The sequence below is a fragment of the Triturus cristatus genome, chromosome 1_2 (assembly GCF_964204655.1).
Source record: "Triturus cristatus chromosome 1_2, aTriCri1.1, whole genome shotgun sequence".
Classification (NCBI taxonomy): Eukaryota; Metazoa; Chordata; class Amphibia; order Caudata; family Salamandridae; genus Triturus; species Triturus cristatus.
The window spans coordinates 564,309,833-564,332,671 of record NC_140580.1 but is presented as its reverse complement, the minus strand read 5'-3'; the positions used below and the strand labels follow the sequence as shown (position 1 = coordinate 564,332,671).

The following is a 22,839-nucleotide window of genomic DNA, read 5'->3' as shown; positions in this document are numbered from 1 at the left end:
AGAACAAGAAGGAGTCACACAGCAGTTAAGAGAACAACCAAAAACGTTATTAATTTTTTTTCAAACTTTATTTTTTATGATAATAAATATATAAACTAAAAACTATTTTCAAACTTTATTTTTTTATTAACATATATATGAACAATAAACTAATAAACAAAATGTAACAACAATAATAAAAAACAACAAGGCGGAACACTACTGTGGGGACAATGGATGTCGACGACAGACCTGGAAAATAAGAAAGATTGTTAAAAAAAAAAAACAACATGGTATTCTCAACAAAATACCACAAGAAGCAAATCACAGATATATAAAATGCATACAGCTAACAATATTTTATAAGGTTAACTTACAAAAACTGTAAATGTTGCCGCTTTAAAATATTTACCGAATCTGAAGAAAATGTTTTGCAGAAGGCACCACACCAACAACGTTTTTCTTCAGTGGTGAGGAAATGTTTTACTTTTTCCAAGGAGCAAACAAAGACCAATGCCTCCTTCTTCACTCGCAAGATTTGCCAAAGAGTTCTGTTACGAGGAGATCCTAACAAAAAATACTCGTGCGGCACAGAAAGTATGATGAAACACCTAAGGACCCTTCATCCAAACAATCTTGCACGAGAAGAGTGCAAACAGATGAGAAACACTCCTGTTCTGTATCTGTAAAAAAGAATCACAAATAAATGTATATTAATAACTTTCAAATTTATACTATTCCATTACTGTACAAACACATTTTATATAAAAACTGACTATGAAACTATAGCCCTGAACCACAAGTGTGAGGATCATTAAAACACTACATGCAAAGTGCATACTACTTTGAAGCAGTTCATGCCCTAAAGCCTACCTCACTAAAAGACTACATGCTAACTGACTAAATGATTACAGTACTATAAGGAGACGCACTGGGTGACTCACAGGGTGTTTGCTAGAAGAGTATGAATACGAAGTAGGGAATAGAAGGTGTGAAACACAACTGTGTAGGTGATTAGAGGACTGCATCCATACTGCATAGGCATTTAAAGCAGTCCATGTGCTAAGGCCTGGCTCACTGCATGACTACTTGGGTACTGACTGAATGATTATCGTACAGCAAGGAGAGTGCCTAGGTGAATTTATAAGTGCTAGGCTTTTCGCGCAGGGAATAGATTAGTACTTTGTACTGAATGGGTCACTAGAGGAGTGCAAAGGCAGTGACAAGTGCTGGACTGTATGGATACTGACTAAGAAATTGAAAGTGTGAAAGACAAGTGTCTAGGTGGTTAGAAGACTGCATGCATAGTGCATAGGGGTTTGAAGCAGTCCATGTGCTAAGGCCTGGCTCAGTGTATGAATACTTAGGCACTGACTGAATGATTAGAGTACTGCAAAGATAGTATCTTGGTGAATTTATAAGTGTTTGGGTTTTAGCACAGTGAATGGATTAGTACATGGTGCTGAATGGGTCACTAGAGGACTGCAAAGAGAGTGACAGGGTATTTCCTGGAAGTGTATGGATACTGACTAGGAAATTGAAGGTGTGAAAGACAATTGTGTAGGTGGTTAGAGGACTGCATACATAGAGGATAAGGGTTTGAAGCAGTCCATATACTAAGGCCTGGGTCACTGGATGAGTACTTGGGTACTGACTGAATGATTAGAGTACTGCAAGGAGAGTGCCTGGGTGAATTTATTAGGGTTTGGCGCTGTGAATGGATTAGTACATGATGCTGAATGGGTCACTAGAGAAGTGCAACGGCAGTGACAGGGTGTTTGCTGGAAGTGAACGGATACTGACTGGGGAATTGAAGGTGTGAAAGACAAGTGTGTAGGTGGTTAGAGGACTGCATGCATAGTGGATATGGGTTTGACGTAGTCCATGTGCTAAGACCTGGCTCAGTGCATGAATACTTAGGCAGTGACTGAATCATTAGAGTAATGGAAAGAGAGTGTCTAGGTGAATTTATAAGTGTTTGAGTTTTGGCACAGTCAATGGATTAGTACATGCTGTTGAATGGGTCTCTAGAGGACTGCAAAGAAAGTGACAGGATGTTTCCTGGAAGTGTATGGATACTGACTAGGGAATAGAAGGTGTAAAAGACAAGTGTATAGTATGTCAGAACACTTTTATTTGAAGCAATCTATTTGGTACTTAGAAACTGACTAAATAATCAGACTACTTCTAGGACAGTGCTTAGGTAAAACTTTTAAATTTTCAGTTCTGCCACAGTGAACAGAATAGTACATGGTAGTGCACCTTAGTGTCAAACCCTGACTCATTTTATCAATGCATAAGCAAAGACTAGCTTCTAATGCTACTAAAACTTGACAACATGAGAGGTTTTAAATTAGTTATCTGTCAGCAAATACACGATGTTACCAAATGCTTCTTTCACAGTGGTTCTCAAATGCACACAGACTCACAGTGTAATTCTAGACAACAACCACTATACCTAGGAGTTTACCAAAAATCATTCACTACTGTGGAAGTGTTAAGCGAACTGCACACAATCTTCATATTTCAGGACTGCACTTTTGTGTCAAAGCCTGACTCATTTAATCAAAGCATAAGCAAAGACTGGCTTCTAATGCTACTAAAACTTCACAACATGACCGGTTTTAAAACAGGTATATGTCAGCAAATACACGATGTTACCAAATGCTTCTCTCACAATCCTTACCCAAATGCACACAGACTCACAGTGTGATTTTGCCTCTGAGGATGGACTTTCTGCTCAAGAGTCTATCATTAAGAGAAGTGATTTCCAGAATGGAAGCATATCTGTCACATGCTTCTTTGAAGCAGTTCAGTATACAATTTGCATGGCTTTATTCTTCAGTATTCAGGCTAGTGTATAGGGACTTTTTGGTTTCTACTCTTTGAGTAATTGGTGGGTGCTTCAGCAAGTTGAAGCGTTGCGCTGGGAGACGCAGAGTATATGCTTTGCATTCTTTTAAATTCATGCGCTAGTGAGTTCTTCCTCTTTGGCAAAGAAACAGTGTCTAGTAAAGGCGCAAATGTTACCTCGACTGCAGGTAATTCCGATCCCTGCTCCATACTGTGGTGCTGTAAATTGGCAGCCAAAGGGTATGTGCTGCAGGGGTTTGGCCAACTTGTCCGAAGGCCAAAATACATTTAAAGGCTTGTTGTCCTTAGCCACAAACAATATGTCCTAGGCGTCGGTCCGCTTAGGCCTCCGACAAGGTCGCCAAACATCCATAAAGGTATGAGTATTAATAACCTGTTTCAATACCCAGTGAGAGCCTTTGAAGATATGAGGCTGTTTGGCTTTATAGAAAGCTTTTCTTGTTATGTTCCTATGATGTTTTTGGTATGCCTGGTTCTGTCTGATCAACATTACCTGTCTTCTGGAGAGGATGTACCTATTATTTTCTGCATTTCTCAGTTTGTGAAGAATCATGACTGTTGTTTCTTGCAGGGTATATATGGTATAAAGATTGGCTTTTTGTACATGGAGTATACATAACAAATTGTGCTGCTGTGTTTCACATCCTTAGTTATGGAAAGAGCTATAGCTCGATGGTAAGTCTTGTGCTCTGTTGGTACAGGTTTTCAAAGGCCAAAAGTTTTAATCCTGCCAATGCTGTCTATGTATCCTAATGGAAGGAGCTATAGCTCGATGGTAAGTCTTGTGCTCTGTTGGTGCAGGTTTTCAAAGGTCAAGAGTTTAAATCCTGCCAATGCTGTCTAAGTATCCTAAGGTGCGTTTACTTCTTTTTTCTTGCTTCCTTTTGGTGCGTTGAGCGTGTCTTTGGCTTGAACTTGTGTTTCGACTGTAGGGTCACGGCGTTGAAGGCCTTGCGAGGGCATGCTTTTAAGCTCCTTTGGGTCTGGCAGTTGATACCAGCAAACGGGTCTAAGTTTTCTGTCCCCTTGAAGTCTCTGGTGTGTTATACCGGTTACATATACATATATCTCCTTACATGCAAGGGATGTGTATGTATTATTGAGTGGGATCTATATAAGAGTTTATATAGTTCTGGATTGCTGCATCATTGACTATGACAGGGTTCAAATCAGTATTGGCTTTGTCTTGTCTTCTTTTGTAATGCTTTGGATATCCTTTGGATAATGATTTTGTCCAATCAAGGTTCTTGCATTGGTGATGGACTATTGTTCATCTTTTGTTGATGCATGGATTGTATTCCCAGACCTTGCGTTGATGATTCTTTCATCTTGATTGTATTAGGGTGAGATCTGGAACTCCTTCTTTCTGGGTTTTGTCAGGATGATTCTTTTCTCATTTTTGTTTCCTGTTGTGAAGAATGAGGGTACATAGCATTCATTTTATCCTTGGCTCTTTAGGTCCAGGAATTCTTTAACCTTTTTTGGGGTTAAAGAATACTGTCAAACAGGCTGCCTGTTGCTTATGTAATGGATTTTGACAAGAAATAAAGAACACATAGAAGGAAACAAAGATCAACTTGTGGACTTCCTCTCTCTTACTATGATGGTTAATGCCTACTTTACAAACTTGGACTGATTATGGATGTGCCTCAGGTACAGAAAACAATAGGTCCTAGACAATATTATTAAACATTAGAATCAATGTTGATAGTTTTTCTTCAAAAAATGATTGAATCCTGCAATAGAAAAGAAAAAAAGGAAAACATAGCCAAAAAACATTCCTCGTTAATGAAACAGTACCCTCGGATGTAGTTATGCCGAAAAACATTAATTTATTCGTAATCAATCATCCATAATTCAATTCAAAACATACAATTTTCTTAAGAAGGAAGGGGGTTACTATCAAGGAGTGAAAAGAAGAAGTGAAAAGTTGGTGCTCTAGTGAAAGAAGAGAATCCGAGAAATTGAAAACCAATATTTTTAAAATATATATAAGAACTGTTAAGGCCAAAATCCTTATGTTAGCAGGCCTGCCCCTGATATCATTCAAGTCTTAGTCGTTATTTGTTCTTAGTTGAAGCACAATGATACTTCATCTGTGAACGTGGTAGGGGATGGGGTACATAGAGTGCAGGCCCAGCGGGGGGGGGAGATTCGTCGACGTTTCGACCCAGGCGCAAAAGGGTAAGTAATCTCCTCAGCTACAGGTCTTCCTCAGGACAGGGATAAAGGGAACCTAAGTTCAAAATGTGTAGCCCCCAGTGATAGGGTAGGCAGCCGGTGTGCCCCCAAAAGGAGATCCGTCAATGGTGTGCCAAGAACATAAATTCAATGTAAAGAAAAATTATCAACATTGATTCTAATGTTTAATAATATTGTCTAGGACCTATTGTTTTCTGTACCTATCGATACCCAGGTCCTTTGACGTTTCTCTGGGTCACCCCATTTATATTAATGGTTATGGATGTGCCTCAGCATTTGTGTAATACATCTGTGGACCTCAGAGGGGATTTTTTTCTCCCTAGAGAGTTAGTTTAGTTTCCTAAATGCGGAGGGAGGCTTTAATGCTTGGAGAGCACCCCTTAGTATACTAAGAAACTGCAAATTACTTCCCGACGGACGAAGTGTGTGGATGTGCATTCGCAAATTGACAGCTCTGTCTTGGTCCTATGTGCAATAATGTAGTGGCAATTTACCGGTTCTGTAAGGGCATTTCAGAACGGAATGGTAACATGTTAGTTTATTAGACAAATGTATACACAAATTATTAATCCCTTAACTAGAGAAAGCTATTACCTAATTTTAAAACCCCGAAAGCAGAGCTTGGAGATTCCATCCATCTAGCATTTTAAGAGAGCATATTTACTTTAAAGCCCAAGACATACTCGAGATAGTGAACTGGCGTTACTGACATAAACTGATGTCAGATACAATCTCAGTCTTTTGAATTTGATGAAGGGTGTCCTATGCACTTTGTTAAAAAATAGGAGTAAGAGGTTCCAAGGACATCAAGCTCGTGGTTATGGTTTTGCACGAGATTTTTCATATATTTTCAGTGTTTTTCATATTGTTTTGAATCATATAAGGTTTCTGTCCTGGTGTGGAAAAAATGTCCTCAAAAACATACTCTATAACTACAAATCATCTATAAACTTGTCATCTTTTCTAACATATATCAGTCTGATTTCTTCTGTGGTGGACCATTCGTTATGATCTCTCAACCATTTCTCGCTTCGCCCACATTAGTACCAGATTTTAAATCCTTTTTTTCATCTTCGTTTCGGTTTAGAACATGTTTACAATAAACACATTGTAGGACTACTTTTCATCTCAAACCCCATCCCCACCAGTCCTATTGCGAAGATCTATGTAATGTTTAGAACTATATGGACAACTCCATACCTTTTGAAAGAAGATGTTCCACTGTAATTGCATTTGGGGAAGTTACCTTTTTTTTGTTCTATCATTTTTTCGAAGCACAGCTAGTTGTAAAGGTGGAATTGGGATACTTTAAAAGTAGCATTAGTGGACGTTTTCATCATCAATTGGACACCTTGTTTCATTCTTCCATAGGTACACCGTTGTTTTATTTAAATACTTCTTTAAAGTACAAACATTTTTGGACTCTGGTATCTAGCTGTAAGAAAACGTTTGCTTATACTCTTGAGCTTCTTGTTTCTTTACAGCGCACATTCAAATTATTCATTCTCTCGAGTCTCTCCAAAATATGTCAGTCACTTAAAGTTTGAAGAAATAAAAAAAAAGTTTGTGTTTGTTAATTGATTCTCCACATGACAGAAATTAGAGCTCCCTGTTTTTTGTTCTACACATTGAGAGTCAAAATTAAGTTGATAAACTGAAATAGATGTATTGAAATATATCACGCCCTTCATGGCTACAGTAAAGAACAGACCATTAAGCTCTGGAAACAACACAGTTTCTTAAATAACCATGATGGGCTTTTTTCATTTTGGAGTCCTAATGATTTCGTATTTTACTTTTGCGTCTCCATTTTGTTGAATAAGCCGGTTTGCTCTCAATGTTTTATTTTGTCACTCTTTCTTGTAAAAACACATAGGGTAGTAAAAACACTCACATACTAACTTTACTGCACCAGCATCTCATACCAAACGTAAGTACAGACATTTTTGTTTTGAAAATGATTTGGTTAATGTTGCTTTTTGTGGATAGGTCACAGAGAGTTGCAAATTGTTTCTCATGGATAGATTAATTTCACTGGATGATTTTTTTTTATCAAGCTTTCACATTATACATGTAAAAAAGCAAAGAATAATACCTACGTTTCTACAGCCACTTGACATGAACAAGGGGGGTTGGTAGACAAACAGTGGATTTAATACCTTTTTAATTGTGTCTACGTAAAATAATGGTATTCATGGAAGTAAAGAAACTTACCTCTAGGAGTTGGCAAATTACTTCTCTGTTTGCGTTACAGTGGTTTTTCAATGGTGCATTTGTGTGCCTCGTGTTTTAAATTTAAAGGCCCTTATTCTATGAACTGAAATGTGCTGATGCTTCGTAAGTCACAAGTAGCCCTGTCTTCGTTGTCTCTGGTCATGAAATTCATGAAATTGCCACACAGGGTTGTATTTTGATTTATATCTCTCTGAGTGCGGTCAAAATATGCTTTCAAAGTCTCCAATGCCATCATTATATTGATGTCTGTTGCACCATATCATGTAGAATATTCGACATTAAAAGTGACACAATGAAATGGGCGTAATATTTTAATTTGAACGTTTGTGCCCTTGCTCAGTGGGATGTGAAATGTCTATTCTGATTGGCGACATACCTCCCTTGTGACATGGCTACCAACTGAATTAACTGCCAGGAAAATGCTGCTACTCTTGTGGCAGGGGAGTTCAGATCTGCTAACAGCCTTTACAACGCACTGCTATTTGGCTTTCTTTTATAGCTGGCTTGCCTTCTGCTTTAGACGTTTTCTTTAATGCCCTAGTGAGTCAAGGGCACTTGCCTCAGGCAGTCAACTTCCACCAGGGTATTAACTATCAGCAAATGCGCTCCCCATTAGTCATTATAGCTTCAATAAACATGTAAGCAAAAGCATAATTGAATGTATGCTGTCTCTGGAAAAAATAGGGAATACATATACAGCTTTGGAGTATCATCGCTTTGTAATTGGCACCAGTTAAAACATAACTTATGGAGAAAAAGACTGCAATTTGTGAATCATAATTGTAATTTCCACCCTGGGCCAAGTGTTTCCTATTTAAATGCAGGAGTATTGTAGACCTGGTGGCTTGTGTTATGAGGGTGTTTCAAAGCCACATATTTGATGGCTGCAACACAGCTCAGTTTCCAGGGTAGGAACAGCTCTGCATGCCTGCATCTGATATGAGTCCAACACTGCTCACAGAGAAGAAAAATACAAATAATTGAGGATTGTTTTACCTTGTACTTGCTCATTGCACCTACAGCTATGCCCAGCCAAGTGCGTCAAATGCGTATTTTGACAGAATTTGGCTTCTTAAATAAATAAATATACAATCCCTCACTCACACTTGCTCTCACACACACACATATACATTCTTTGATATATTGATGACATGTGACCCTTGTCAGCAAATGTAATATGAATAGACAGTTTGAGCATAATCAGGTAAATGACTTCCAAACTTTTTTAGTTCACTTTGAAAAATGAATAGGTATTTCGTCACTCGCCTACACAAGCCAATAGTGATGGCTAATGACATTAAAATGAAACTGTTCTTTTACAGTAAGTATGAGTTAAAGATTGCTGTTTTGCAGATAACTCTCTTTCAAATATCTGGGTTTAAATCCCACGCTAGCATCTAACTAATTTCATGAAACACACCGTACCATCAACAAGGTTACTGAACATCTTAGGTGACACTTTTACTCCCTCCCCGCCCCCCCAGACCCTCTTGCATGTGCATTATTCTGGACTAAACTGCTTTCCCTGCAAAAATTAGCTGCCAAGTTTATTAACTATTGTTACATAAAAAATGAATTGGTATGAAAATTTGCATGACCCAAGCGACCGGTCATTGGCTTGTCACATTGCGATATTTGTCCCAGCAGATTGTTCTTCTACCAACCTCTTTTACGCTCGACACTACCTCTTCCAACGCTGCCTACTCTCCATGGCTGTGCTCATAATTTCTACTTCTTGATTGGTCACCCTTGGCCAATCAAGAAGAGACCCTCCCTACCTTCTCCATCTATGCTGCACATTGTTTTGTTGCATGAGCTGCATTTTCTCTTAAACTGCAAATTACCGAATAAATACATACAGTGCTTTATAATTATAGACTAATTGATGTTCATTATAATTTTGGAAAGCACTTAAAATAGACCTGTCTCATTTTCAAATAATTCATTAGCAGCCATAAACACAGGGAGACGTTTTACAGGTGGAAAATGAGACTTTGAGGAATTTACATGTAAATGTACTTTCACAAATAATTTGTAACTCCTTCGTTTGCTAATTGTGTTGTTGATTTTGTTAGCTTATTGTTAGGAAGTCAGAGAGCTAAATGTGTGGGTGGCTGCCTTTTATTTAGGTTTGTCTGAATTAAAAGGTACGGGACTAGCATGTCATTTCCATTGTGTCTACTTTTGTGCTGGCAACAGGGATTACTGAATTAACCAGCAATTCTACATCTTTGTGAATGCATGTAATGAAAAAGGTGCAAACGCTGTGATCTACTTTGGGTCGGAGAATATACCATCCCAGTACATTGGCCCCTCTTTCCCAGGACACCGGCCATTACCCCACCCAGTCTCTTCAGCAGCCCACTTCGTATCCCCACCATGCGTCGAGCTCGCCAGTTCTTGCCATTTCAGGAGCCTGGAAAAAACGCGATTCTGTCCCTACCTGAATATTTACATGCGACACTTACTAAAATGCTTAACCCGCTGCCATGCGTGCAACTACACATGATAAAACGGGTATAATAAAACAACATACTGGGGTGATATAGAATAGTAATCAGTTGCTAGAATTGTTCAAGGATAGAGACAGATCGCATAAGGCCTGCCTGCGTCGAAAGCATAATTATCTGTGAGGACCGACGTCGCGCTGCGCGCAGGCTCTGGAAAGCCATACTGATGGCAGGACGTGTTCCCTGAACGGAGGGCGTTTCTAGATATTCTTCCGAGGTCCGCATACCTAGTTTCCCGTGAGCTCATCATCTCTGTCAGGTTAATCAATAGGCGCCGTATGGCAGAGGGTCAGTAATCAGTGTCATGGCGCCTTTAAAGCGTGTTGGAAATTTGCTTAAAGCCTGGGCCAATTAACATCGAGATGATGAATGGACGGGTGGATGCGAAGAGCGCGGCGCTCTGGGGCTTTGTGAGAAGGAGACGCTCAGCTGTTGAGCAGCAGACACCAGCGAATAAAATCAGCCATTCATGCGCGCGCCGTCCACCCACTCTTAATGATAATGTCAATCGAGCAAAATATACACACATTGGACTTGTCACGAGTTCATAAATCAAAGGAGTTTGTCAAAGGCATTCAGATAGATTAACGAGGCAGCAGCAATAACAAGTCAAATTTGCATAGAGAATTGCCCGAATCTCAGTAAATTATGATCCTGTTTTTCATTTGATTATTTGCTAATGTCTCGAGAGGGAGAATGATTATATTAGCATGCAAAATCTACAACAGCAGAGGAAATGTGAGGATAGAGGGCCCGACACACCAGGGCAATCAATCAGCTTTTCATACAAGCATAAAAGAAGGCAAGGAAATGAACTTTTTTATGATGTCTCCCCCTATGCTAGGGAGCGGAATGGTTCGGCTCAACGGAGATGTTATATTGAACTCAGCTCTGCCCAGAGGCAAGTTATAGTTATGATGTTTTAACAAACCTATCCATCTGCCAACCAGATTGGAATTCTCCGATCTGAGGCTCCCATTAACCCTCACTGACAATAGCAAAAAGAATTAAGGATTTTGCAGCATTAACTTTGTAGTGCATGGTGCTTTCTCTGTCTGCCTCTTCACTCGTTACAGCTTTTGTTACGACCCCACAGTACAGTGCATTGTGGTATTGTAGGTGCATTTATAGTGCTTGCTTCCCTTTGACGAGGCGGCGATGCACTGTAAGGCGAGTAGCACCCTGCTCCGGTACCCAAGGTTCGTGATGTAGACAGTAGTCATTGGGCATGGGCTTGGTCTGGTGCTCTCAAGGAAACCAGTGCTGTGTGTTTACATCTGTTTCTTTGTGGCAGATTAGATTAATAGGAGGTCGGTGTAATCACGAGTGGGGTCTATGTCAGTTCACTCAAATCGTTGGGATGACACTAGAATTGTTCGGGTGCAGGAAATGGTTTCAAAGAGGGGGTTGTGGTCTAATAAACGAGGAGTGGGTAGTTCTGCTGAGATTAAATACTAGACAATAAAGGAGACAGTCATGTGGCTTAGAGGAGGCACCACTCAGAGAGAGGCATGCAGAGGATGGAGAGAAGGAGAGGGTAATTCGATAATAAGAAGGGAGAGGGAAGGAATCGTGACCCTTCACACCTCCACTTTAAGAGTATTAAACAATTGTAAATGTTGCATTTCAGGAATATTGATCCCAGTACTGATGAAATATTTTTTCCAAGGTCGAGATTTTTTTTCCTAGAACATTTTTAGTAATAGGTTGTTTAAAATAAATTACTGACGGATAGTTCATACAACATTTTTATGTTAAAGAAGCTTTTCGTGAATTCATTTTATTATTAAAAATATGACTTTAGGTCTACTTGTCGGGCTTTGTGGCCAAACCATCTATTACACACATTTAAGCTGAATTTTGCAAGCATTCAGTTAGGCCGTCCCATCTTCGCGGGTCCTTCACTCTCTGGTACTGAGATCTAAGTGCTACAAGAGGCTGTGAGGGTGTCGCTAATGTGAAGCAGCCAATCATAGAGTGACATGATTAATGCGAGGCAGGCCTCAGCCAACATCAGTCTAAAAGCCATTTAAAAAAAATCTCTACTTATTGATACTAAATTAGCAAAACATTCTTTAATTTAGCATTCTCTGCTGCGGGAATATTTTTCTTGCACAGGAAGAATCACTCTATTCTGCTTCCATTTCTGTCATGAATGCACTGAATGTGAATCGTCCGAAACGAATCATGTGCCGAATATGTTTCTGTCGAACCCTTTGTTAAGCAGTTCAGTTTCACATTGGCTAGTGAATTTTTATAGCTGAGTAACAAAGGTCTGGGATTTAATACCAACAATGACTTCCAGATAAACCATTTGCTAACAGTGGGGCATGTGCAGGATACCTTGTAATAGCATGCTATTGACGCTGTTGTTGGTGCTATATTGGTTTTCCTCAAGCTGTGTGAGAAAATATGCACTTTGCATTTTTTAAATGTGATCCTTGTGCCGCTTTTTTTCTTCAACTGCTCTCCCTCCTTTTTCTCAGAAAGTAGGAGTACTTCTGTAAGGTAAATGTTCTCACCCTCAGATATATTTTGTGGCTACAACAATCCTTGTTTCTAACATGCGTATTGTGTTAATCAAGCTCTCTTAGGATTTGTCCAAGAGGATGTGGCCACCACTAAAAACTCCTGATATTAATGAGAAAAATGAAATGTGGATTCCTTTCCTTCTACAGAATTCCTCGGCGAGAGAAGACTGTACTAACGATGAGCCCCCTAGGAAAATCGTGCCAGAAAAAAGTACCATCAGAAAGGTACGCTATGCATGCAACGAGATTTTCCTTCAGATAAATCATTCTGGATGTTATGAAAATGATCATACTCAAACTGACTCTGCAGTTGTTGGTTTTGGTACTGGAGTTCACTGACAAAGGGGATTGCTCCTTAGGCTATAAGAGATTGTTGACTACGTTTGTCTATCCAGTCATCTTGCCATTACTCCTAGCCAGTTCCAAGGTGCAGAGGGATTTTTAACCTTTCCTTATTAAATAAAAGGAGTTTTGTGATGTTGTATGGCATTGTGCTAAAAGCCATTTTAAACTTCTAGTGGCTTAAATCGAATGTCTGCTGTGCTCAAAAACGAAGGGGGTGCTCGAGAATCTGTCGCATTTGCTGTACGTCAGTCTGCTATGCTGCAGTACAGTAATGGTGGCCCAGTTCCAGGTTTAATAAGCGCTGTGCATCGCCTCGTAGCCTACCGAATAGAAATTTAGCAGCAGGCTCATTTGTTGTACCTAGCGCATATAGCAAAAGAATGGTGGTCTGGCCTGGTTAGTTGCCAAATCATATGATCCAATACAGTGTGCTGCAAATTGCTCTTTGAACCCATTTTCTTCACTTAGCATAATATTTTCATAATAAGCATGTGCTAATTAGGAATACACTAATTAATGAAGATTGGAACCTTTATTCTGAATAGTTTCGCTATACAGGATTTGAGGGTGAAAATGGATCAGAGGTAAACCACTGCTCTTTCACTTCTCAAAGATGGTGCTTGAGCTGACGAGGAGCATCTCGCTGCAGTCCTGCCAATCCGCCGCTCATCCTCACATCATCTCTGTTTTGATAGACAGCAACAAAAACATGTTTTCCTAATGATCAAGAGTGCCTTTGGCTCTACTGGCATGCGTTATGATCAGTCTTTTACAAAGGTATCTCTTTAACAGCAATACATCATGATCCTGGATCTCAGTAGCGTCATTCACAGCTGACGAAGCATGCTCAGTAATGACCCATCCACCACAGGTCTCTGCTGACACCGCTCACATCACACTCCGACATAGGGTGCCTAGTTAATATTTAATACACAGACACTGTCTCTTTAGTAGCACTGTGCATGCCAACTTAAAGCTATCCCTTTTTATTTCTCAAAAAAGTGCTTTGCTGGTGTTTGGCCATGACGCTATGTGCCATTCAAGTACAATTCATTCATCACATGGGCTACAACACCTGCTCTGCCAAGATTTGGAGTGGATTGGGCAGATGGTCCCCACCAGGGTGGATGCAGTCCTATTGTGCACACACCCTGATCGGAGCCCACTGCCGTTCCTCAGGCGGAGGGCGCAGGGTTCCTCATTTGTGAGTAGGCTGCACGCCCTTGGATTTGGCTCTGGGTAACTGACAGGAATTGCCCATTGGTTGAGGCTTTGCCTGAATGCTTTTGGGAGAATTGCAGTTTTGAAAGGTAAACAGGTGGTGTACCTGGGATCCATGTTACCCTCCATGCGCCATCGCAAGCCACCTGGGATGCGCAAAATGTACACCAACAACTTTGATGGTCTAAATTCTCCATCCCCATGCAGAAGTGCCTGGGTTCTGGCATGTGGATCTGAGCATGACCAACTAGGATTCCCATACTTAGTGAGGCCACTCCCTGGTGTAAATGAGGGATTTGTGTCAGGTAACATACACATGTCTGCTTGTTTAATAAGGCAAAAGAGGCCAACTGCCCTTTCTGTAATACGAATGCTCTCTGGAATGCAAGAAATGTACTCATCAAACATCTACTCCTTCCGTGCATATGATCACCAGCAGCAATATGTTTCCTGGGGGCCATTTAACGAAAGCTAAACCCGTCACTGACATTAACTTCTGTGTCTGTACTTTTTACCCATTCGTGGGTAGTCAACTGAGTTTTTTTTTTAGGTCTTGCTTGACAGTGCAACTGTATCTGTACCTTATGTGCTTGAAAGAAAAAAAACTTTCGGAAGTACTTCTGAGATAGGCGCTTTGGTTCCAGCCATCTGTTGGCTTCCTTGAGTACATCATTTAATTGGGCAGATGCGTGCTACCACTGAAAAAAAGTGCTTGCATTACACTTTTTGCCTTGTGGGAAAACACATGCTTAATACAGCAGGACAACTGAGTTTGGTATGATGTCAAGACATCCAAGCCAAAGATGAACACTTCAGTCTGATCTGTTTATTATGAAAAGTTATAAGAAAGGCAGAAGGCTGTCGTATGTATCATGAAACTCAAATGTTAAAATCAATATCCATTGAAGGCTAGATTGTTATTACTCTTTATTAAACCCTGCAGGGAAGTATTTTGTTGCATGGAATCTCACACATTACCGAAGAAGGTAAGGGCTTTAGTGTTGATTTCCCTCTCTGACTAACTATAGGGATAGAAGATTTGAATTGTGATAATCCTTGTTAGGCCATTTTAGGAGAGGTAGTGTTTTGCTTTGCCAACTGTAATTGTATCTGCATTTGTAATTTCATGGCTGTATGTGTGATGGTTGCCTTTGGAGAAAGCTTACACATATAGAGCTTACACTTCTACATATATACCTTCCATGTACTTATGTATCGTTGAATGTATTACTTTATTCCTAATTCAGCATCTCCAATTCACTACCCTATATCTCACCCTATACTTCTCTCAATATATCCTCTACCTCCACTCTCTACCTCATCCCAAACCTCATTCTCCTATTTTCTCTAATGCACTACCCTATTTTTCATCCTATATCTCTCTCAATATATCCTCTACCCCCTCTGTCTGACTCAGAGAGCCAAACCCCGTTCTACTACTATGACACCCAAAATGCCGCTTTCTAGACTCTTCCCTCCTTGCATAATCTCAAACCTCTTTTACTGTTCAGACCTCCCAAATAAGCCTTTCTAAACCCTTGCCTCTGACTCTTCCCCCTCCACCTCCTATTCACTCATCCCAAACCTCCTCCTCCTGCTACGATCTCCAAGTAAACACTTTCTAGACCCTTCCCTCTTCTATACCTCCTCTATCCTTTTCAATCCAATTAACAGACTCCTATGTCCACCGCTCAAATTAATTTCATACTTCCCTGTACTAATTCACCACTAATTCTGTTTGGGTTCTAGAGTAGCATGCTACTCACCAAAAAGCGCTTCAACAGGGGTGGCAAGCGCTATTTAAATGCAAGACCTTCCCTCTTCTATCCCTCCACTATCCTTTTTCAATCCAAATAACAGACTCACATGTCCACCACTCAAATTAATTTCATATTTCCCTATACTAATTCAGCACTAATACTTTTTGGGTTCAGGAGTTGCGTGCGACTCGCCGAAAAGCGCTTCAACGCCTCGTCAAGGGTAGTAAGCGCTATATAAATGCAATTACAATTACAATATTAGTCCTGAGTTTGTTATGGTGAGAAGTCAATGATAAAGACTGTAGGCTTGATTAACTCACTATAAAAAGTTCTTCCGGACGATATAGGTCTGATCTGTTTACTATGAAAAGTTCTGATAAAAGCCGGAGGTCTGGCTTATTTGTTGTGAAAACCATTGGTAAAACAAATAGGCCTTTAGTGGTGGATTGTTCTCACACTTTGTTACAGACTGTAGATTGGTACTTTGTTACTCAAAATCTAATGTATTATTGTAGTAGGAAAATAATTTGGAGTTTGTCACTCCGTATGAAAAGCCCTGAGTGTAGAACATTTTCACTGTGATCATCTTTATTACATCATTTTCAGGGGGTTGTATACTGTTTTGCCTACTGTAATTTCGTACATAGTTTTAATTTGAGAACTGTATCCATTATGGTTGGCAATTTATGCACACTTGAGTAGACTAGTGTTTATTATAGTGTGAAGCCAGTGGTAAATGCTGTAGGCCATTCATTGGGTAAAGTTATGTCAGATTCCATAGACTTCGGGCCTGATTATGAGTTTGGCGGTGTGGGAGTAGGCCGCCTCTCCATCGCCCCGCTCCCACACTGCCAACTCGACTGCCTGACAGATTAGGAGTTTTCTCCTGGTCTTGCGGGTGGTGGTTTGGCTGACCCAGGCAGTAAGCCATATAAAGGCACTGCAATAGGAACGCTAAAGTCCATTCCTGCACGGCATGAAAATGTGCAGTCCATGCCGTGCAGGAACTTGGGTGCATGTATCCAGGGGGCACACTATGTGCCCCCCGCCTGCACCTCCATGCAGAGGGGCACAGGGGGCCCTGAAAGGCCACCTTACTTTCCTGACCACCACACTTTTCATGGCGGGATTGCCGCCATGAACAGTATGGAAGTCAGGAAAGTTGTAATATTCTTGGTTGTGCCTCAGTGGCACTGCCAGCATATTGGTGCCCCAGACTGCTGCACCACTGCAGATGGATGGCGGTCCCTTGGCAGTCCGACTGCCGAAGTTGTAATACAGTGGTCTGACTGCCGGTGCAGCGGGAGCCGCTACGCCACCGCGGGCTTAGCGGTTCCTGTGGACTGCCAAACTCATAGTTAGGCCCCAAATCTGTTTATTATGAAACGTTATGACAAAGCTAGTAGGCCTGGCTTGCTTATTGTGAAAAGCATGTGTTAAAGGCAGTAAGCTTTTAAGGGTGGATTGTTAGTGTAGGTAGGTATTTTGTTACATTGAATACTGCAGATTACCATAGTAGGCACGGGTTGTTGTGTTGGTGACTCACTCGAACAAACTGTTGGATAGAAGATTTACACTATGATAAAACTTTCATGGCCCTCTCAGAAGGGATTTTATCATTTTAAATGTTGTATACCTTATGGTTGCCTTGCTGGGGAAAACTTAAGCTCAATAAAGGGAGCTGTGAGTTGGTTATGGTGACAAGCTAACAGTAAAGGCTATAGGTCTATTTGGGTCACTGGAATTTTTTTTATGTCAGATGCCACAGGTGGGATCCTTTTATTGTGAAAAGTTGCAACAAAGGCAGTAAGGCCAGATTTATTTATTATGAAACGCATATACACAATAGGTCTTTAAGGCTGGATTCGTACTGCACGGCGTTAAAGCCTACAGACATATTGTTTTATATATTAAACCTCACAGATTAGATTTTTAGGCAAGAATCTAGGTGCTAACTAGCCCTTTTGACAAATTCTAGGGAACAAAGTTTTGAACCGTGATAAATCATGCTAGATTCTCATCGAAAGACATGACAAGTTAAGTTGTCTGTCAAGATCTTGCAATACATATATAATTCACTAATGTATATAAATATATGTGCATAAATGTACATAGAGGGGCTTTGGGTCAGTCCCCTTCTGCCATTGGTCTGTATGAGTGTCATATATACTTTACTTCTATCCATGACAGCATACAGCTTTGGGGAATGGCTCACCCAACTTCAGGCATTCGTTCTTGGCCTATGAGTGACGAAATTAGTCTGACCCTATGTGCACCTCTGCCTGAAAATGAGGTACTTCAGTGCCATGACTGTTGGCCTTTTCTTCAGTTTTCGATTTCCCCTTTTTACACATCCCTTTTATTGCTTTCCTTCTCCACTTTTTATTTTCATTTTCAGGGCATACTACAGCTACCCAGACAATGCTAATGGATCGCTTGCTTACTGCTCATTTTATTTGCAGGTGTGTCATATCACAGGTGACCACTGCCTCTAAACCAGATGACCATCATGGAATGGTATTGTCCATAGTGCATCATTGTTTTGTTTTGCCATGCCATGATAGCCAACATGTTGGTTTTAAATGGTGTGACCATCCAGGAGCTTTAAAAGAACGATACGCTATTTACTATACCAAAGCAAGACGGCTGTTTGCTGTTATTGTTAATGTTATTTGTTATTGCAAGCACATGCCTCCATGCATATATTGTTGAGTTCGAGGCATGTGGGCTGCTGAATTCATATCTGTGCATAGATCGCCGCCTAGTGTTGGGTCCGGATGTTTGCACGTTGTTGTCCTGGAAGAGTCTTCGAAGTATCCTGGGATAGGTGACTCCTCCCCTGGACTACAGTGCGCATGGGCATCCTCTCCATCCTCAGATTGTTTTTTTCCGCCATTGGGTTCTGATGTGTTATCTTGACTCAAGTTAGGAAAACCTGTTTTCAGGCCAAAAGGCCTTTAGCTCGCGTCGGTACTGTTATCGATCGGTATCGATAGTATCTCTGTTAGTTTACTAACTTCTAGAACAAACTTTCGCATCTTACCCGACCGTCGATTCGACATCAGCGATGGAATCGAGAACACCATTCAAGAGGTGTCCGGTATGCAATGCGAAATACCCCCACGTCGATGTCCATCCGGTGTGCAACAAATGCCTCTCACCGGATCACGACGAATCTACATGCATGGCCTGTGCCAGATTTCGATCCAAGAAGACTCTACGGAATCGACGAGCGGCGAGACTCGAGGCGCAGCAAGCGGCACCGGCCCCGGCCGACATCTTCAACGCCGAGACCGAAGATGTCGAAGAAGTGGAGAACCTACCCTCCAGTCCCGTTTCCGAACATGACTCCGGATCGGGGGATGTCGATGAAACACTCTTTCGCAGAGATGAAGACGACACCGAGGTAGGAGACTACGATGAGGCCTTAGGGGCCGAAGAGAGTAGCTCCGGTGACGAGCAAGGCCTACCCGTTCAGACTGAAGAAAGCCCAGTGCAACAGTCTATGGCTCCGGTCGAGGGATCGCCTTCGGGCCTTACCCAAGACTTATCCCGCAGTTCTTCGGCCCCGCCCTCGGGCCCGGACTCGGACATTCAGCGGCAGCCATTAATGCCAAAAATGGCTGGTTTCCCTTCTCTAAAACCGAAACCGAAAGCAGCATTGGTTCACTTGAAACCGAAACCGAAAGTGGCGCTGGTCGGATCGAGGCCCTCCACACCTTCGACGCCAGCAAAACACATCGGCACCGAGCGCACCAAACAAGACTTCGGTGCCGAACTCGAAGCGGCCGACGTCGGAGTCGACATAAGGAAGAAGGCCGTCGGTACCACCAAACCTGCTCGGCTCCCGGCACCGACGCAATCGACTCCGACCCCAAAGGTCAAACAGCCTGCTGCGTCTCACGCCGCTTCCACGGCGACATCTAAGCCACAATCATCGAAGAAGTCGACGGCCACTCCCGCCCCTCGACTCGATGACCCACCGGCGTCGAAAAAATCCACGACCGCCTCCACTGAACCGGTCGGTGCGAAAGACTCGAGGGCGCTCCAGACTCGACCCATTGCTGCGCAAAGCACCAAAAAGAAAATGGTCCTCCAGGACATGTCGGGCTCCGAGCCAATTAAAGCTCCAGCAGCCTCTTCGACACCGGCCAACATTACTTTTGGCCTGCCACCATCCACGGCCCCGAAAATGTTCCAAATCAGGACACGGGTGACCCATACCACAATCACGCCTGCCGAACACTCTGGGGAGATGTCTCCATCTCATATAATCGACGCCGACACCGGCAGGATGATTATCCACAAACGGAAAATAACTTCGGAGCCGGCTTTGGACTCCTTCAGGATTCCACTAAAAAGAAAGCTGCCTGTGGCTTCAGAACCAGTTCTTTACGAACCTTTCCACTCACCCTACCAGGATCCACAATCCTTCTCTCCCACACACTCCGACACGGATGCGTTGGGGGACTACATGGGTGACCAGGTCCCCTACCCCGGAGACATGGACCCTGACGGCCAGCAAGACCCTGATCAAACTTGGGATGACCCTGTAGACCCAGGTGCACCTATGGATGCACAAGACCCGCAACTCTATGGAGCAAAAACATCTCCCACAGAGGACACGGCAGCATTCAACGCTCTGATTGAACGTGCTGCGGCCAATCATGGGGTGCAACTTCACTCGGACACCGTCGAGGACGACTTTCTTATGGACACTTTTGCTTCCTCAGAAAGAAATATAAAAACTCTACCCATGTTGAAGGGTGTCCTCAAACCAGCAAAGGACATCTTCAAGGAACCCACCAGGGCAAGAGTGATAAACCCCAGGATAGACAAAAAATACAGATCAGCGCCTGGGGACCCTACTTACATCAGAGGCCAATTACCTCTGGATTCCATTGTCGTTGCGAATGCTCGCAAGAGGGCACACTCACAAACAACAGGTGACGCTCCTCCCACGGACAAGGAGTCCAAGGTGTTAGAGACCTCTGGCAAACGGATTGCCGCCCAGGCAGCCAACATATGGCGTATTGCCAATACTCAAGCACTCCTCGCTCGCTACGACAGAGCGCACTATGACACATTAGAGCAACTAATCCAACATCTCCCTGACCAATTCAGAGAAGGTGCAGAGATCCTCATCAGGGAGGGACAGCTCCTCACAAACGCATCCATCAAGTGCGCGCTGGATGCCGCAGACACAGCCGCCAGGGCCATAAACACTAGCGTCATGCTGCGACGACATGCCTGGTTACGAATCTCCGGATTCAAACCTGAAGTGCAAAACAACATACTCAACCAGCCTGTATTTATTCGGGCCGGAGGTTGACACCACCCTAGAGAAAATAAAGAAGGACACGGACACTGCAAAGTCCATGGGGGCTCTCCAAACTCAGTCCTTTCGGAGCGGCTCCTTTCGTCGCCCCGGAAATAGAGGAGCAGGTAGAGGACAGGGGTCACAGCAAACATACAACAAGAGCAATACACAAACCACCTACGATAAAAACACCCGGGGTGGATATCGTGGCTCCAGTACAAAGGGCAGAGGACGCGGCTACGGCAACACCAGGTCCTCCCCCAAGAACAAGCAGTGACGCCCTCTCCCTTCCTCCCGACCACATAACACCTGTCGGGGGAAGGCTACAAAGGTTCCTGTCCACGTGGAACTCCATCACCACGGACAGGTGGGTCAAAGATATTATCAAATACGGTTACTGTCTAGAACTAACCTCCACTCCACCCACAATACCTCCAAAAAACCGTCCTATGTCCTCAGAGCACTTAACACTCTTACAGCAAGAGGTGCAAAGTATACTTCTAAAAGGCGCAATAGAGGTCGTACCCGTCCACGAGCAAGGTACGGGGGTGTACTCCCTGTACTTTTTAATACCGAAGAAGGACGGGTCACTCAGACCTATATTAGACCTGAGACCCCTAAACAGATACATTCTTTCCGAGCATTTTCACATGCTCACTCTCCAGCAAGTCCTCCCGCTGCTCAAGCAGGGAGACTTTCTAGCCACACTGGACCTCAAGGATGCGTATTTCCACATACCCATTCACCCATCACACAAAAAATACCTCAGGTTCACTGTTCAAGGACAGCATTACCAATTCAGAGTCCTTCCCTTCGGCGTGACAACGGCACCACGGGTGTTTACAAAGTGCCTAGCTACTGTGGCGGCACATCTACGGAGGCAGCACATACACGTCTACCCTTACCTGGACGACTGGCTCGTTCAAGCGAAGTCAGCCCAGCAATGTGCCAGCCACATGTCCCGCACCATTCACCTCCTTCACAGTCTAGGGTTCTCACTGAATTACCCAAAATCCCATCTCCAGCCCGCACACGTACAACAGTACCTTGGTGCAACTATAGACACTCTGGCAGCCACAGCTCAGCCAAATTTAGTGAGAATCAGCAGCATGCAAATGCTAATTTCCAAGTTCAATCCACAACACTCCCTGCCCGCTCGAGTGTTCATGCAGTTGATAGGCATGATGGCCTCCTGCATCTTCATAGTCCCACACGCGAGACTACATATGCGCCCGCTTCAGGAGTGCTTAGCACGTCAGTGGAATCAGGCTCAAGGACAGTTGAAAGACCTAGTGTTGGTGAGCGGTCGGGCATACAACTCTCTGCATTGGTGGAATCCACAAAACCTTTGCAAGGGCCGACCGTTCCAAGAGCCTGTCCCACAGATAATACTGACGGCGGACGCGTCTCTCCAGGGATGGGGAGCTCATGTACTCCATTACACAGTGCAGGGACTATGGACACAACAACAAAAGAAGATGCACATCAACCTCCTAGAACTGATGGCAATCTTCCTCGCTATGAAAGCATTCAAAGTACACTTGTGCAACAAAGTCGTGTTGATCCGGACGGACAACATGACCGCCATGTACTACATACAGAAGCAGGGAGGAACACACTCTCCACAGTTGTCTCATCTGGCTCAGAGCATGTGGAAGTGGGCCATTCAGAGGAACATGTTCCTCATGGCAGAACACCTCCCCGGCAAAGACAACCAGATGGCGGATCTGCTCAGCAGACACAGCCACCAGATGCACGAGTGGGAGTTACACCCATCAGTACTCCAGCCGTACTTCCAGCAGTGGGGTCATCCAGAGATAGACCTATTCGCGACAAGCGAAAACGCAAAATGCCAAAGCTTT

The 22,839-nt window shown here is 42.8% G+C and overlaps 1 protein-coding gene across 5 annotated transcripts in view; it reads left to right on the top strand.

Moving 5' to 3' along the window:
* BTRC (beta-transducin repeat containing E3 ubiquitin protein ligase) overlaps positions 1 to 22,839 on the top strand; it is a 1,069,444-nt gene that overhangs the window by 426,098 nt on the left and 620,507 nt on the right. For 4 of the 5 annotated variants that reach the window (XM_085606470.1, XM_085606471.1, XM_085606464.1 and 1 more), the window contains one exon: positions 12,479 to 12,556. The exons of the other annotated variant lie outside the window; for it this stretch is intronic. In XM_085606470.1, the coding sequence (XP_085462596.1) occupies positions 12,479 to 12,556 (78 nt within the window). The remainder of the gene's footprint in view (positions 1 to 12,478; positions 12,557 to 22,839) is intronic. 5 annotated transcript variants of the gene reach the window in all.